This window comes from Tauraco erythrolophus, chromosome 4 (genome assembly GCF_009769465.1).
Source record: "Tauraco erythrolophus isolate bTauEry1 chromosome 4, bTauEry1.pri, whole genome shotgun sequence".
Lineage (NCBI taxonomy): Eukaryota > Metazoa > Chordata > Aves > Musophagiformes > Musophagidae > Tauraco > Tauraco erythrolophus.
The window spans coordinates 72148713-72165656 of NC_141468.1; the positions used below are offsets into that span (position 1 = coordinate 72148713).

Here is a 16944-nt window from a genome sequence, read left to right on the forward strand (position 1 = left end):
GACCTATAAGTCCCCCTTTCTGAAAATAGATGAATCTAAGAACTAGATACAGGAAAATTGGACCTGTCTTGGACAGCAACCCAGGAAAAAAAAAGTTCTATTCCCACTCATGCCACAGTTTTGATCCTGCAATCAGAGGAGCCACTGCTGTCTTGGAACTCTTTCCTTTCCCCCTCTTCTCCATAAAAAAAATAAAAAAACACCAGCTGCCCTTTCAGTTACCAACAATAGTCTCTCCTTTCTTGGTACTGCTCTCTACGTCCTCTCTTTCAGCAAGCGATGTCAACTCTGCCTCTGTTTCACGGTTCTGGTATGAACTCTGGTCTGGTGGTGTCACTCCCTTTTGTTTTCCTGTGTGTGGCATGGATCCCAGTGTTGTTCCATTGGGCACTTGAAGAAAACATGGAGAGGAGGGCAGGCAAGGTGGCTGAGCGTAGGAAATCTGCTCTGTGAAGTACTGTCCTCCTGCTGTGCTAGAAAATGGCATTCGTGAGCGCAACTGATTCGAGAATGGAGCTCCCTGTGTGTAGAAATCATTCCAGGGGACAGCCTGATAGGCAGTGATGCCTGCTGAGGAAAAAGCAACAAAGAAAGGACAGAATCATGAAAACAAGGAAAGGAGGGTTAAGACCACGTCTACATAAAAATGTATACGTTGTGTTTAAAAGAGCACGCTCAGTGAAAACACAGTATTACAGTTATGCCTTAATGGTTATCGTAATAGAGCTGACATCACACACACGTGAAGCTTAACTTTGTTGTTTACATTGCAGTGTATTTATCCAGAACATAGTTATTAGGAGGAAAAACTTAAGAAGTTCATAGCGTTCTTATAATCTAAAAAACAGGATATCGCTCCCACACAGATCCTGAGTGTATGTAGCATTACAAACACATATACCCAATTTTTTTTTCCTCCACTACTATTTTCCAAGTTACCTCTGCAAAGCATAAACTGGATGCTTAATTTTCACTTTCACGTATTAAAGCTGCAATCCAGGAAGCAGGAATGTTTTTTAATTAATATCCAAAATTCAACTAAACTGCTCACTTGCTTACATGATGAAGTAAGAATTATGGGTGTGTCTACCATGACAGACTGGTTCCTTCTCCACTGCACTTCTGGAAGCTCAGGCCCTGGTTGTCCACACTGCCTAACAATGAGGGACTCCCTTCCTTGAACAGGAGAGCCATACACTGCTAATTCACTACACATTGTGCTCCAGACAGAAGTACGGAATAAGAGAACATTAATTCCATTCCTTCCACAATCCTCCAACTTTGTTAAGTCCTAACAAGGCTTGCACCTTTAACACAGCCCTTTATGCTCTCACAACATGCCCCAAGGCATGCAACACACGCTTCTGGCATCACGCTATAAAAATATGAATTTGGTGCACTGGGACACAGCTCTCTATTACTTCTGGAACTTCAAACTAAAAAACCACAGAAAATAATCATTATGCCTTGCAACCAGAGAGGAGAAGCAGACCAAGTGTGCTAGATAGCCATGAACGGTGTGAACATGACCCAGCGTGCACCCATCAACCTGTGAGTCAGACTTTTCTCCCTGACTAGGTCCACAAAGACGGTACAAAAGAAAGAGCAGCATCTGTGGTCAGAAAACTCTTTATTCTCTTATGTGACAAAAGGAGAGATGTATTTTTTGGACTGTGAGCTTAATTTAACAAACCTGACAGTCCAAGTAAATAAACTGGAATAGTTTATCTTTTGGTCGTACTTGGGCTTGAACAACTTCAAAATTACAAATCCCTGACACAAAACAAGGAGACTGACAATGTCATTTTTACCTACTTTCTAGAAAATTATGTTGAAGTGCTTTTTAATCTAAGTGCTGTAGAAAATTGATGTTGGAGGAAGAAAAGGAAAGAAGCTATATCCATACTCTGTTGGCCCCCTGTCTCCAACTCTCTTCTTCTGCACTACCCTAAGATACGTAATATTATTTCAAAACGGTTTCTGCAGAAGCCCACCCGGCAGAGTTAGAAGCCTGTTTTTCTTGCTGCCTCCAACAATTCCATTTGCTGTGGCATCTTTTTCATTTTGCACCCTTGAGCCCCACCCACATACACCAAAGGCATGTTAGTTTGCACAACAGTACGCTCCTGAAAAAGAAAAGTGAGCTCTCCATTCCAGACCAAATCGTTGCACTACCTAACATATTCACATGGTAATGCTCTCTCTAACGTGCAGCCTAAGTAGTAACTTTTGATTCAAATTAATGGGTCACTCAGCACTTGGGAAAAAAGCATAGAAGGAAATTTTTAAAAAAAGAGACAGGCAGCATGCATATATATATATATGTACATGTCTATGCACAATCCTTCTTTCTGTCACAATCATCAGTAAAACCATTGATCATCCTGAATGTTTCAGGATATCGTTTAGATACTCCAGAGAAGAGGAATGCTAAAAGATTTCAGAAATTTACCCGAGTTTCCACTTGGCTGGTGCAACAAGAGCTGTCCCCCCACGTGGTTTTGTAGGTAGCCTTGTGTGGCTCCTGCTGCCCCATAGGTTACAACTCCACTGCTACCAGGTAAGGCAAGGAAAGCTGTGTGGGACTCGGTGGGTGTTGGAGGAGTGAGGCGGACACTGGAGAGCACATTGCTGGCCAGGTGACCTGGCAGATGGTGGAACTGGGAGAGCTGGTGCTGCTGGAGATACTGGGACAGCTGGTAAACTCCACCCTGGCTGCTGTGCTGACAGTAGGTGGTCTCTAGGTTGCCTGCTGCCTCCAGTTGCTCCGGGTAATCGCAGGAAACTGGTGAACTCAAGCTGCAGAAAGCAAGGAGAGAGGCAATTCACAGGTTTAAGTAGGGTCAACAGCTACAGTAACCTGTACAACAAACAATTGTTTCACCTTCCCCTTGACAGCCACACCAACCCCGATCTGACTCCAACCCCTCCTCCCAAACGCCAGGCACAGGACAAGGGCAACAGAAACCACTTGAGCCAAGTGCTTTCACAGCAGGATTATGTAACAACGTGCCTTAGTGGGGATTACCTTTCCTTCAGTTCATCCCACTCTCCAAAGCACATCCCGATGCTTAAAATATCCGCTCTCAAGGATTCCTTTTCACTGTGCTTCTGAACTCCACTTGCATTTGACAGGCATGCAATTCGGAAAGCACTCTGACTGAAGGTATCAGTTTTCTGATAGCATGTGCCCTGTCCTACCACACATATTACATACATTTTTTCATGCTCCATTTAAAGGATATTCTCACTCCCACATCTAACTTTTCACTTAACTTATGCTCCCATCTTCCTTGTCCCATGGCCCACCTTCACCCTCCCAAGGCTTCTCCCAGGGTTCACTTTTTTCATCTCCCTCAAAGACAGTCTCATCTGTTCCTACCCTTGATTCTGGATGCTGTAAGCGAAGGCCTCCCTGGAGCCATTTTCCTGACTGGAGATGCTGCAGTCAGTGTTGGGAGTGTCCAGCATCAAGGGAGCAATACGACTGGGGGGGTTGAAGGGCAGACTGAGAGGTAGGCTGGCCCTGCGGATGGGTGGAGGGCTGGGAAGACTAGGGAAGCACTCCATTTCACTGGAACTGAAGTTGAGTTGTGGTGATGCCTTTGTCTGAACTGCTTCACAAGGTGCCACCATTCCTGCCACTGAAGACACTGTGAATAAAAAGAGAGATCGTCATACTCTGCTGTCATACAGAAAATTAAAAGGAGCAAGCAGAGGAAATGACAAGAGTGGCAGAAGAGACAAGCAAGACACTGGTGAAAGAGTGGAGGTTAACTGATGGGAATAAAAGTAAATGAGTACCAGCATTGCTGCTGGTAAGCAAAAGGGAGCAGTAGCAAGCTCTCTGGATCAGAGGATGATGTTTATTGGTTAAATCAAATTACCTTCATGATTTCAGTCTCTGCATACTGGATTTATTCAGCTCTCAAGAAGGCAGCCAAATGAAGAAAAGTACTTCCTGGAAAAAAGCCAGGAACAATCCCCCAGCCATCTTCCATCTCTACTGTCCTCTGGGAAGAGTGTGATGCACAGATTACCCTTTTGAAAAATTTAACTGTGGTTTGAAAGAAACAAAACCATGCCTTTAGACATCCACTGTCTAGGCCATTTTTCACCCAATTTTCACTCCTGGTTTGGCCTCTGATGAGTCATGTCAAAAAAAAAAAAAAAAATCAGAGATGTCAGCTGAAGGGTCTCAGGAAAAAAAAGCTGGGAGACGGAAAAGGAAACCAACACCATTTGATTGCTAGAATCTTGTTTGGTGACCTGTCTCCTCAGTCACTGCTGGAAAAGGAGAGAGGAACAGTTTCCTACAGAACAGTCTCTGTGGAAAGAGGACAATATAGGAAACGAAAAGGTCAGAATCATGTATGCTGGTGATCCAGAGTAACAAGTATACACAGAAGTTGAAGAAGCTTGCACATGGTGCAAAAGAACAAGATCCTCTTTTATTATGCCAAATAGTAAATGATTTCTCTCTTGAGAAGCATAACCATCAGGTGAGCACGGGACAATCTGCAGTGATTTTTCAAGTCTAGCTAGGCTGACCCAGCACCAGGATGAGACAGATATGAGAAAACATCACTGACTGTTCAGGTAAAGTCTGTCTACTCCCACATATTGTAAAGTATTCAGGGAAAGCCAGTAGGATGGATAGTTTACAGCTGTACTACATCCTTGCAGGCACAGAGTAACATCAAATGCACTCCATCAGGTGTGATTCAAAGGCCTTTAACATAAAACCTTAATATAAAGCTGCCACGGCAAGCATGAGCAACCGTTAGAGAATTCTGGAATGCACGCCCAGAGAGCTCATAAGGAGATTCCATTTCAACTCCTTGCAGCACCATTTCTCAGATTCCCTTGCGTGCTGTGCAATTGCGCCAATCTTATTGTGACTTCCCGCTTTCAGTTTTTTTCAGTTCTCTGCCATTATGGAAAGAGGAAGACTTGACCTCTCAATGAAAATATGAATAGCCCTGATTTTGGGCTCATTTAGAAAATCAGAGCAAGATCTAGGATGGCATCTCTAAAGCATTCACATGCCCTAGCAATTCTCAGCTGTTTGTTTCCTATTTGCACATACTGCTTCTCCATGTCAGGAAGCGTCTATGTTGTACCTGTCAGAGTCCTGTTTTTTTTGACACGGATCTAGTCCCACAAGACAAAGCACTAGTTGAGACAACATTTAGTTTCCTCACAAGTCAAAATGGCTTAGCCAGAAATGAAGCTGAAGTTGTCTTCCGTTTTTTTAAAACCTTCATTTGCACTGGTTCTCCTAATCGTTCTGTCTCAGAATGTGGCAGTTCACACAAACGTTATGACACATCAGCCATGTGGGGCACAACTTACCTGAAAAACAGTCCATATCCAGATAAAGCTTCAGTTCAATAATGACAGCAGGATTAGCTATTCTGCAGATGGCCTTAGTTTTGCTCAAGATGAATACAAGCAGTGTTAAAAACATAGACCAGGAAATCACTTCTAAATCCACTTTCACACCTACTAAGATTTAAGTTGTTTTTTGAAATACTTGCAACACTTAGTGTAGACAATCTTTGTGGATCACAGCAATAGGACCCACAGGCAATGAGATCGTAAAGATAGCACACACAGCCTCCAAAGAGCTGCTTCAGCTTTTTCTAAAGTTTCCTCCACTTCTCAGTCCTTTCAAAGACAGACACTGAATTTTTATCTTCTGAATAAAGCCACAAGTACAGCAAGAATAAACAATTCCCAAAGAAGTAATATCTGCTAAATCTGGCACTGTATTTACAGAAGATTCCAGCATCTTGTTCAATGACAAATTCTGATCGCTGGCTTAAGACAACACTTAGATTTTACAATTCTGTCACTTTTCCTGACATTGATGGAGAGACAGATGTCCTCAGAAGGCTTCCCAGTGAACATGGGAATGTAACAGGAGGATTTTTGCTTATTGCTTTCACTATTTCTGGGGGTTTGGTCCATTAGACAAACTTGGGAATTTTTGGAGAGCAATTTAATAATTTGCAGCTTCAGATCTCTGAACCAGTTCTGGCACTACACTTGTCTTAACTCAAGAATGGCTATTCTAAGTCTTCAGTTACACAGCTGTCTTCCCCCTTCTATAGATGTTTCCTCAACATCCCAGCAGAATTAAGAGATCCATTCTTTAATACAAATAGCTTCCAATGAATGGGACGGTCTTAAATTAACAAAAATGGGTGTGTATATTGCTATTGGGATGATTGTGATTTCAGTCTTTCATCAGCCTTAAAGGAGACTGTGGCTTATTTGAAGAGAAGTAACCATGAAGATACAACAGGACATGGTTTCAACCATGAAAACATGGTTTTCAAATGTTCTAGGAAGCTGCTTTCACTGTCAACAGACCAGATCACGTGCACAAGCTTTATTACCTCAGTGGCACCTATCTGCATTGGAGTCCTTCCTCTTGACATCAGCCATACATGACTTTCTCAGTCAAGCACTTACTCTGTTGACTCCAAAAGGCCTTGGCGTGAGACGCCTGCAGCGACTCAGGCAGTTCACTATGCAGCTGCTTGCAGACTATTTGGGAGGCTGGAGACCATGACTGTAACTGTTTCACAAGCCCAGTGTTGGGCACAATGCAGCTGATGCTGTTCACAGGCTGAGCAACCTGTCTAATCTCAGACAGTCTACTTGCTGGGGCTGCTTTCTCAAGCATCAAGTCAAGAGTTCAGCAAAAGGTTTTATTACTGTGAGTGTCTACATCATACACTATCCAATCCAGTTTCTTTTAATGAAACATGACAGTTTAATTGCAGCATTTACTGGAACATTAAAGGCCATCACAAAGCTTTTCATAGATGCGTCTTCTTGAAATTACGAGAAAACACATTTCTCTTGTAAATGACAGTTTGAAAGCAGACAAAATACTAATGAAACTTAGGAGCAACAGCATTTTTCATTTAATGGACTGAAGATCAGTAAACCAACTTCAGTCTCTTAACTACATTGCTTTGAGAAGTGTGTCAGTCTGATCCTCTCCTGGATTTTCAGTAGGCCAGAACCTACCACTTGTTTAAAAGATATGACTCTTGCTTGCCATGTCAGCTACACATCACCAGCTTTAAAGCAATTTGTTCAAAAGCCAGAATCCTGTAAGTGATATCATTAAAGCTTGTCATTCATTTCCTGTTCTTTGATAGATGACGTCCAACTTCATTCAACTGCTCCTAAGACTTCCATTACAATCCTGTCTCCGAGTAATCATCTTGCTATCTATATAAGAGCTATCAGCATATGTTGGGCTCCTGACATGTGTCCTCCGCAGGATAAGCACACGAAACAAAGTATTTCCCATAAAAGCACCAGTGGGCAGAAAAGTCTCCTCACAAACCAGAGGCATAGAAAGCAACCTTTCTTTCCAAAGGGCCAACTCTAAAGAAAACATAAGCCAAGTTTTAAGCCAATGAATCATAAATATACATATATCCGTAAGAAATCTCAAACAAGAAAAAACTTCAAACAACTGCAAATGTAAAAAACCACTCCATTAAGTTAAAGCAAGCTGTCTGTCTAGCAAAAGTAGTAAAAAACCCAATTCTAAGAGCCAAAAAAGCTCAAGATTGAATTCTTGAAGCATGAAAGGCTGTTATGGCAAGTAGTGTAACTAATACTAAAATCAGAAGCCATAACTGCCAGCAAGGTAGAGCACATCTCAAACACAACTTGCTGGCATTTTTAATCAGCTCTTTTGGAGAACTGTACCAAACAGTGGGACATAAAAAAGCCCCAAACAAACCCACAGACAGTCAGAACTACTGGCTAGAGCAAGGAAAAACAATGGAAAAGGCAGCACTGAACACTTTCCAAAAGTGTCAGGTAACAGATTGTACTGTTCTCCTGCACTTAAGTCATTTGCTTGTCCTGCTGAAAGTGGTTAAGCACACTGCTACCAAGGAAAGCACCTGAATAGCCACTCCATTAGGCCACGGTCTCTGGGCACATCTGCACAATTAGCACAGGTCACCGATTATTTTGCTGAAACTTGCCATGAGCCGTTTCCACAAGGGCCACTTTTACTAAGCAATCAGTTTTGCCTTGTATATTGATGACCGTTTTGTTAATTTGTTCCTTCTTTTATTTTGCTTCTGTTAATTTGGATTTTATCCTGGCCAAGTTTTATCTCCTTCATTTTCTGAGACGTTCTAATAAAGAAAACAGGCAGATCCTGGATGTCCCTATTTATTGGCAAAATTTTTTTCTGAACAAAGAGTCTGAATTAATTTGAAAGCCATGTTGTCTTTCATTTTTCTTAAGTTTCATTTTCTGCTTTCATTCTTAAAAAGAAAAGTCTGCCTATGCAACGCTAGGTAACAAAAAAGCAAGTTTCATTCCCCATGGCTGTGTTATCCTGCACCTAGTAAGGCAAAACTGCAACTGAAGCTCTTCCTGCGATTGCGCCATGCAGATCTCTCTTCTGTGAGGACTCTCTGCACCTAGAACAGTCTTCCCTCAGAGGGAGCACTAACTTAGGTCTCTCCTCTGCCCAGGCGCCCATTTTCCCAGGACTTGTAGGAACATAATTTTTTTTTTTAAGACTTCCACTTTCCGTCAAATTTGATTCAACAAATCTGGAGGGCAAGGTGGGTTTCATAAACCAACAGATCGTGCGGCTTATTGCACACACCATACACCTTCCTCCCCTCAGGAAATCAGGCTAAAAACCAATCACCAAACCTCGGTTTGTGTGCATTAGCAAAGCATGTCTCTTTCTAGAAAGTGATTTAGAAAAGGTACTTTTTTTTTTCTAGACAGATCTGTATCTGGGAAGTATTATTTACCAGCCTTAGATGACATAAATAGATTTCATTACTTCTTGCCCAGCATGATTTAAAGAGAACAAGGGGAAGCTTGTTCTCTCACATAGATCTAGCAGAATGAAGTACATTCTCATCTTCACATGCCCTTAACGCTGAAGATACGGGGTTTCAGACAAGCCAAGGAAACATGTGTTTCATAAAAGCTAGGTGCATACGCAGTAAATGCAATAGGTGGCAGTCAGCAGCAAGTTCAAAGCACTGAAGGAGTAAAAACCCAGCTATCTTTATCACTCGTTTTCTCACATACCCAGTCCACTTTCAGGGACATTCACTTGCCCTTTTTCTTCCTTACACATTGTACAAAGAACTCAGATGGGACGTTTCTTTCCTAGCAGAAAGATTGCTTGTGTTTTCCACACGGACAATTGCATCCCAGTGGGCAGATTCCCCAGAAAGAAATTGCCCAACACAGACAGATGACAAGATCACATCCCTTAACGCAACTTTGTTTCTCTAACAGACATATTTTCTCTTGACTAAACAGCATGTCTGCAGATGTACTTTAGGAACTGGAAGAGTTCTGAACACAAGCCTAAAAACATGAGGATGTTTGGTTTGTTTCCTTTAAATGAATTCTTTTGCAAAATCTTGGTCTTCATCTAATTAAATACAGGACTCAACAGACTGCACCACTTCATCATTCTGGGAAGCAATGAATTATTCAAATGCTTTGACCATATTTACTCTGCTGCAAGAAGAAGTGGAAAAACTGGAACTAATGAATTACAGTCATATTGGTTAAACAGCTCACAGAACTGACTAAAGGAGTCCTTGCCTTGAGACTATGACAGGCAAATTTAAATGACAGAAGTGTTAAATTATGGTATCAAGAAAGTATCTCAATTAAGTACTTTTAGCATACATATCTATCTATTAGTAGGCTAACTAATACAATCTTAGTTGCTTTCTACAGTGCCAAAATACTTTTAAGGTATCAGCACTATTAAAAATACACTGAAGTCTCTGAGTCATTATTAAATAACTTGCACAGAACTGCCCTTAGTACGGATAACCCTGTATATTTAGAATACAATGAGGGGGCAGAAACGATGGCATAAAATTCAAAAGAATGAATTACACTGGGATGCAGGAAAATACACACAACCGCACCACATGTCAGCACATCTATTGCTTGGGATATCCGTCCCTAAGGAAGTGATGAAGTCGTCATCACTTTGGAAATATTTCCAAGTCGTCCCAGCTTGGAAAAAGTAAACATATATAAGAAATGCTTTAGGGAACATTCCTGACTCTAGAGAACGCTCTGATACTCCACACATGAATACACAATTGAACAAATCCTCTCTTTTTTGGTTGCCAGCAATTTTTAAAGTCTGAACGCAGCTCCGGTAGCAAATCGGTCCAACAGCGCACCCCACTGACTTTCAACAACGCTGCAACAGCAATTAAATTGGGCTGCATGTTTAAGAACTCAACTGGTCTCAGCTCCTCAAGGTCTTGCACAAAATGGAAAATTGCACTGGCCGGAGAAGTCAAAGGAGCATCCTTTGGAGATTTAAAGGTATGGAGTACCTGATGGAGGCCCTACAACCCCAACAGTTTACACAATGCGCTTTCTTCACATAGCTCACTCAACTACAGGTTCCAGCCAGAATGTTACAGTCTCAACCAGAATACAGGATGTGTGTATCTGTCATGAAGAACACAATAACCAGAACAATACTGTCATCATCGTTCAGAGAAGCAGTACCAGTGTCAAACAGCTATTACAGAAGAATGCCCCAATCATGCATCCGTATGAAGTCATATTCAGAGCTCCTTGCTGGCTTGTGCCAGGACATAAATAAGAACTGCAAATTTGGCTCTAGCGTTACCATGGAGGCACCACCGTGATGGCAAATAGGTGGTAGATACTCAATTAACAGAGAGCTGTTAAGTCTGATGTCACTTTTTGGACTGATGGTGGAGGGCTCTCACATGACCTTCCCTAAAGTGTTTCGGAACTTGTCAGCACCACCAGCTAATGCTGCAGCTAGGCAAAATACTTACGCTAATAGAGGTCTCACCTGAGGAGGAGGCAAGCGATGCAGGATGTCCACTGAGCAGGTTGGAGTAGTTCCCAGCTGCAGTGTCTATGGTCAGTACAGAAGACTGGTCATGAGCAATGTCAGGCAATGGAGGCACAGGCAGAAGAGGTGCCCTGGAGGTACACATAAAGGGTGTAAGCATGGACCAGAGGACAAGACAAGACATTAGGACAAAGCATACACTCTTCCAACTATCCTACAATGGGCAAATCCTAGATCACTAGCAGGTGGAAAGGGAAAGTACCATCTGACTTATGAGTGCAAGGGATGCTGTATCAACAGGATTTGGGGAAGCAGCCCCAGGTCACTAGTGTGGAAAGGACAGGCAGCAGGGACAGTGCAATGAAATCAGTCAGGTGGTCTCCAATCTTTCATTTAATTTTACTCTTTTCTTCCTGTTTTCTTCACAGGAAGACTCTTGCTCCAGATTGCCATACATATCTCCCTCTGGAGACTAATTTCTTCCCCCCTTCCATCACTCCCCCTTGAAAGGTCATCTATGCTTTCACATACTCCCCTCGCCCACCCCTCCCAATAAATGTCCCCTGCTCACCTATAAAAGTTGCTAGCTTGCGTTTCTTCAAAGCAGCCATGACTTTTTAAGACTGATCTAAGCAAGCAGCATTTTCACTGCCAAGTGAAAAATTCATGGAAATGGAAAGCAGCGGTGGAAGGACTGAGATAAAGAATTCCCAAGTGCCTCCACAGAAACTAAAAATGGAGGGGTGATTCCACAGACCTTTTCTATCTCATCCTCTGCCCTCTACATGACTTCAGCAAGAAGGATTTCAACAGTTTTATTTCCAAACAGTGCTACATACAGGTTAATCAAAAGCACTCTTAAAAGGGCCCACTACAAATTGCCCAGAAATGCATCAGGCTGGAGAAGACAGAGGACAGCCTTCTGAAGTCCAACTCAATGGTGAGCACTCCATAGCTTAAATGCAAAGGGGAAATGGCAAAGAAAAAGATTTAATGCATTAGGTATCTATTGTGGAGAAAGAAGAAAAAGTGTCTCACCCGTAACCATCTGACCCAAAGGGGACTGGCAGAGCTGACGATGTTGGGTATTTTTTGTTGCCTTTCACACTCAACTTCTCTGATTTTCGCCACTTTGCCCTGCGATTCTGAAACCAGACCTGATAAATGGAAAGAAAGGATTCACTCGGAAAGCAAATCATCAATACATGAAGACACAGGTAACGAATCAGTAATGACTGCCTCCACATATCACCAGGTGAGGCCAGAAACTTTTCTTCCAGAAAAAGGTACCTCAAGAAATGTTTCTTACAAAGAATCTGCATGATTCATCGCAACCAGAAACAGAACAGCAGAAAGATATCTCCAAGCACCAGTTTCCTTTGTTGCCCATAATCTTGAAGATAAAGAGATTAACTCCAGTCTCCTTAGCCTCTTCTACCTACCCATTATGCGTCTCATGTTAGGAAACTGGGAGAGATGGAGTATGCAACCGCAGACTCCACTGCCATTTCGTTTGCGGTGGTTGGTTGCGTTATGTCCATCTCTGCGAGCTCTCTTCCTTCTCTTATCACCAGTGGCAGACGCAGTCTCTATCTTACTCATGAGCTTCTCTTTCCTTCCCCTCAAGCTCCTCCTCCCTGCCCCAGTCCCTCTCCCTGTCAATTTTCTGCACAGAACCCGCAGTCAGCACTGTCACCCACACAGGTGTTACCATGATACGCTGTGGCGTTACACCAACCACAGCAGCAATCTCCCTCCTCTTCTCATTGTCAGGATAGTGGTCTTCTTGGAACATCTTCTCCAACTCTTCCAGCTGCTCTAGAAATGATGTAGTGTTCAAAGAGAGACAGATGAGAAGTATGTGATAAGACAAAACAAAAGAAAATAAAATCAAAAGAAAACGACAGGGGAAACACAAAACTGAACTTAGAAATACACTAACAACATAAAAGATTTTTTCTAAAATAAACCACCAAAATAAGCAAAAATCTTCCACAGTAAAACAAAGAACATTGCTAGCAATACCTCAAACATAAGGCACTCAGCAGCCTTTATTTGAAGAAGTTTTCACACATCTAATAGTGTACAATGCACTACAATACCAGTTAAGAGCAGTTCAGCACCTCCATGCTGTGCCTTCAGTATGACGAAGGACACATCAGCACCATTGGCACTACAAACATCACGGGCTGCCAGTGGGTTCCCCCTTATCTACCTGCACTATAGAAGGTGCGTGACTTCTTCCTGACCGGTGGTAGAATTTCTGGATTCTCAAGTAAGCCTTTTTTTCCCTTGGTCCCATCATGGCTACTTCCAGGTTCCAGGACTGAAGACACCTTGTAGGATTGCTGAGCTGCAGCATTGGCCAAAGCGCATTTGGATGATCGGCGAGTAGCTGGGCCACACACATCCTGCCTGCAAAGGTCTCCAGGGATTCCACCAGATGCCTTCTCAGAGCACATTCCACTTCTGTTGTTACTTTTTTTCTTCTTTGCTTCCTTTTCAATCCCATGAGAGTAATAGCTTTCACACTGTTCACGTGACCCTGACTGACCTGTGGGCTCCTGTGCAAATTCAACCACAGAAAGTGAGGGCACTGCCTTCACGTCACCCAGGAAATTCGACAGCTGCCCATACACTGAGGCAAGGCTGAGCTGGCTGTCAAGGGCCACCGAGTCTTGGGAAGTTGACCCAGTTGCCTGCAGGGTGCAACATGTTCCATCTTCCTCCACCTTCTTTACAGGGCTAATCCTATCCTCTGTTACCAAGGTATGTTTGACTTCTTCCCTTGTAGCTGTGCTTTGGAATGCAGATAACACATTGCTCCCTGTACCATGCCCACCGACACCATCAGCATCTACCACGAAGCGCTCGGTATTCAGTGGTGTGTCGTCCTCCTTATCTTTGCACTCTGCAAGGAAAAAATGAAAAACAACACACACCCCCCACCCCCACATGCACATTGTCTGAGCCAGATGTGCCTGGACAGCATTGAGAAAAAGAGTGTGCCTGGATAGCAAATTTCAGTTATGGGAGAGGGAAAGCACTACACAAGGAAACTCAACGGTGAAAAGAAGTAGAGAGTTCAAAATAGACTGTCAGCAGGACAGCACTGCTAGGAAAGCAACAGCAAAGAATGTGATATGGTCAATATGGAGATACTCAAACTTATCTGAGATGAGAAAAGCCTCATTTTGAGAGTGAAGATGCCTGCAAAAACAACCAACTGTAAACCACAGGAGGAATTAATTCCAGACACAGAGAATAAGGGAAAGGTTGTGTATTACAAATACAGTAGTGGGGAAACAGCACTGAGGATAACAAAGGTCCTTGGAATAAGGAACAGAACAAAAAATCAGTGACTTATCAAGACACTCCGTGTCACCATATTAAAACAAGCAAAACAAAAATACAAGCAAAATTCTGGCCTACTGTGTCAGCAGTGATTACCTGACAAATGACATCACTTTTTGGTTTATAGAGGTTTCTGCTTCTATCATACTCAAGCTGACCAAGCAAAAAAAAACAATTAGTTGTACAAACATCTAACAACTGCCTTAAGTTAGTTTTTTGCAGCTTCAGCCGCAACACTTATGAATAACAGACTTACAAGACAGGTAATGAAATAGCTGGCTGAGGACAAAAACAGGTGAAGAAGTCTGACCAAGTTCAACAAAAAGCACGACCTGCATTACAGTAAGAGAGACTGAACAGTAAAAGGCAGGTCAGAAAGAACACAGCAAGATAAATAATTAATAAAGAAACATTATACTTTCCCAGCTAAGATAAAAATTTTCAAAACAAGAAAAACACCTGATTGTCTCAGAAAGTGTTAGTCTGTGTGATTTCTGCTACTTAAAAAAAAAAAAAAAAGTTACTATTTCTTAAGAATAGAAAGAGTAATAAAAGCAAAACCATGTATCTGCCTCTGTCTGGAAAGAGGAAAGGTGGTACAGGCTTTTGGCAGCATTTAAGTTCCATGTGCCTACGGAGAAACATGGTTGTTTATTTTGAGGAGAAAAAGATATAAAATAATTTCATTTCACTCTGTCCTACTTTTGACATATATTAGTGCAACGCCAAAATAACGGACTTGCTTTCTGCCTCAATGTTTCTTTCTTAAACACTTGTTAATCAAGAAGGAACCTCACACCACCAGTCACATGGGAGAATCTTCATGGGGACGCCAGGCTGCTTCCAAGACCTTCTAATTTGCTTTTTACAGGATTAAGAGAACCAAATTAGTTGCAGGGGAAAGAGACAGAAGCAGGAAACTACGCAACTATAATAATTTGATCTTGTTAAGCAGCAACAGTTTCCACTGCTGTTAAATGAGATGAAATATCCTGATGGGGAGAGTCAAGAACTGAGCAAGGCAGAAGCTGACTATGTTCTACATAACTTCTTTTTTCACTGTCTTCCTCACTGCCCCCAAGCTCGTCTCACTGATTATGTGAAAAAGCTAGTATTTTCAGGTATCATCCTCTGTCCATTCTGCCACTTACCCTCTGCCTCAAATCGGAAATGCATTTTCAGCTTAGTGCTTTGATTTGAGAAATTGAAAATTTTTTGTTTATTTTTACTTTTATGCAAACACCAGTATGCGCTTACATCACAAAATACGTTTCAAAGTTCTGTGCATGCGTCTTTTATCTGCGGTGGGGAAAGACAGTGACGCGTGCCAGTTTTCTACCATCTACAGGAATATTCTCCAAGAAAAAGTCAATTGCTGTCTCTATTTCTAAACATATAGCAAAGACCTGACAACAACTTGGGACTACCAAAGAAAAGACCCGAAACGAAAATAAAGTTTGGAGAGAAAGACAGGCGTCCATACTAACAACTGGGGAGTTGCCAACCCACTCCTTTCCCCCATCATTCATATAGGAAGAGACCAGAATGAATATCACTTTGTCCCACTTTTTGATAAACATAACCTTAAATAGAAGGGATTTTCACTGACTGGTAACATTGTACACATAGAGTCTGGAACACCTGAGCTGCTGAAGGTGCACAAGCAAGAAGCAGAGTCCTCTTTTTCTTCTCGCAACTACCTCCTTAGACATTTCTTGGAACAAAGTAACCACTTGCACAGTGACAGAAAGATTTCTGAGGTTATTTTCAGAGTTGGGTATGAAGCAACCTGAACACATGCACAGAGAGAAACATCAGCTTCACAGGTCCTCCCATGCAAGCTCAGACAAGAAGGAAAACTGGGCAGTGGGTAAAGGCAGTAAGTGCCAGCAGAAACCCAGAAGCAGCATGACCCCTCCGTGCAATACAAAGGGAAGACCACCTGCCCCCAACCCCCTCGCCAGGCGCTTTTACGAGCCAGGTGACACCGGGACCCCACTGCCCCAAACCCCCCCAGGGAGCCCCGGGCAAAACGGCGGCTTCTCCCGAGATCCAAGGCACCGCCCGCCCAAGGCGACGAGAGGAAGCACGGGCTAATGGCTGCCGCTCCTCACAGATAACAGCCTGGAGCAGGCGACAGGGTCGTTATCCTCCACCGGGGCTGCTCATTAGGCTCATTGCCGGGTGCCTCCTCCCGGTCATTAACGCGAGCCGGGGCCGGGGCCCCGGCCCCGCAGCCCGGCCCTTACCCGGCCCTTCGGGTGCCCGCTCCTCCTTCGCGCCCGCCCCGTCCATGCCGCCCCGGCGGCGGCGCGCCCGGCCCGGCCGGTTAATGCCGCGCCCGGCAGCGAGCCCCGCGCGGGCTGCGGCCGCCGGGCCCGGCCGGCTCATCAAGGCCACCTGGGCCGTCGGCGACCCGCGGCGGGGAGAGCGGGGCCGAGGCCCCTCGACCGACCCCCCGCAGCCGCCCGGGCAGGCGGGGCGCGGCGGTGGTGGGCTCCCCCGCAGCAGGAGCTCGTCCCGCGGCCGCGGCTGGGGTGGGCCGCCCGCTGGCAGCCCGTCGCGGCGGTTGGAGGAGGCTCCCGCCGCCCGCCTTCCTTCTGGCTGCTTCTGGCGTCCCGGGCGGCGGCAGCCATGCTTTGCGGGATGCCGTGCAGGATGGCGGCTTTCCTCCCTCGCACCGCGGGTGCGGGGGCCAGAGAGTC

The 16944-nt window shown here is 43.8% G+C and overlaps 1 protein-coding gene across 1 annotated transcript; it reads right to left on the minus strand.

The window, feature by feature from the left end:
* Positions 1–214: 214 nt before the first annotated feature.
* NOBOX (NOBOX oogenesis homeobox) lies at positions 215–16534 on the minus strand. The gene is made up of 8 exons (XM_086610755.1): positions 16483–16534; positions 13101–13712; positions 12597–12703; positions 11924–12042; positions 10883–11016; positions 3383–3653; positions 2453–2799; positions 215–570 (listed from the first exon to the last, which is right to left on the minus strand). Exons 1-8 carry the CDS (start codon positions 16532–16534, stop codon positions 215–217), a joined length of 1998 nt encoding a protein of 665 aa, XP_086466881.1.
* Positions 16535–16944: the final 410 nt, after the last annotated feature.

Bases quoted from the DNA above. Each gene is read 5' to 3' on its own strand.
- NOBOX (XM_086610755.1), bottom strand. From the start codon at position 16,534: ATGGACGGGGCGGGCGCGAAGGAGGAGCGGGCACCCGAAGGGCCGGGT. The intron at 13,713-16,482 runs GCCGGGCTGCGG...GGCATGGTACAG, and splicing joins ACCCGAAGGGCCGGGTAAGG to GGAGCAATGTGTTATCTGCA. The intron at 11,017-11,923 runs GTGAGACACTTT...GTGTACCTCCAG, and splicing joins TTTGGGTCAGATGGTTACGG to GGCACCTCTTCTGCCTGTGC.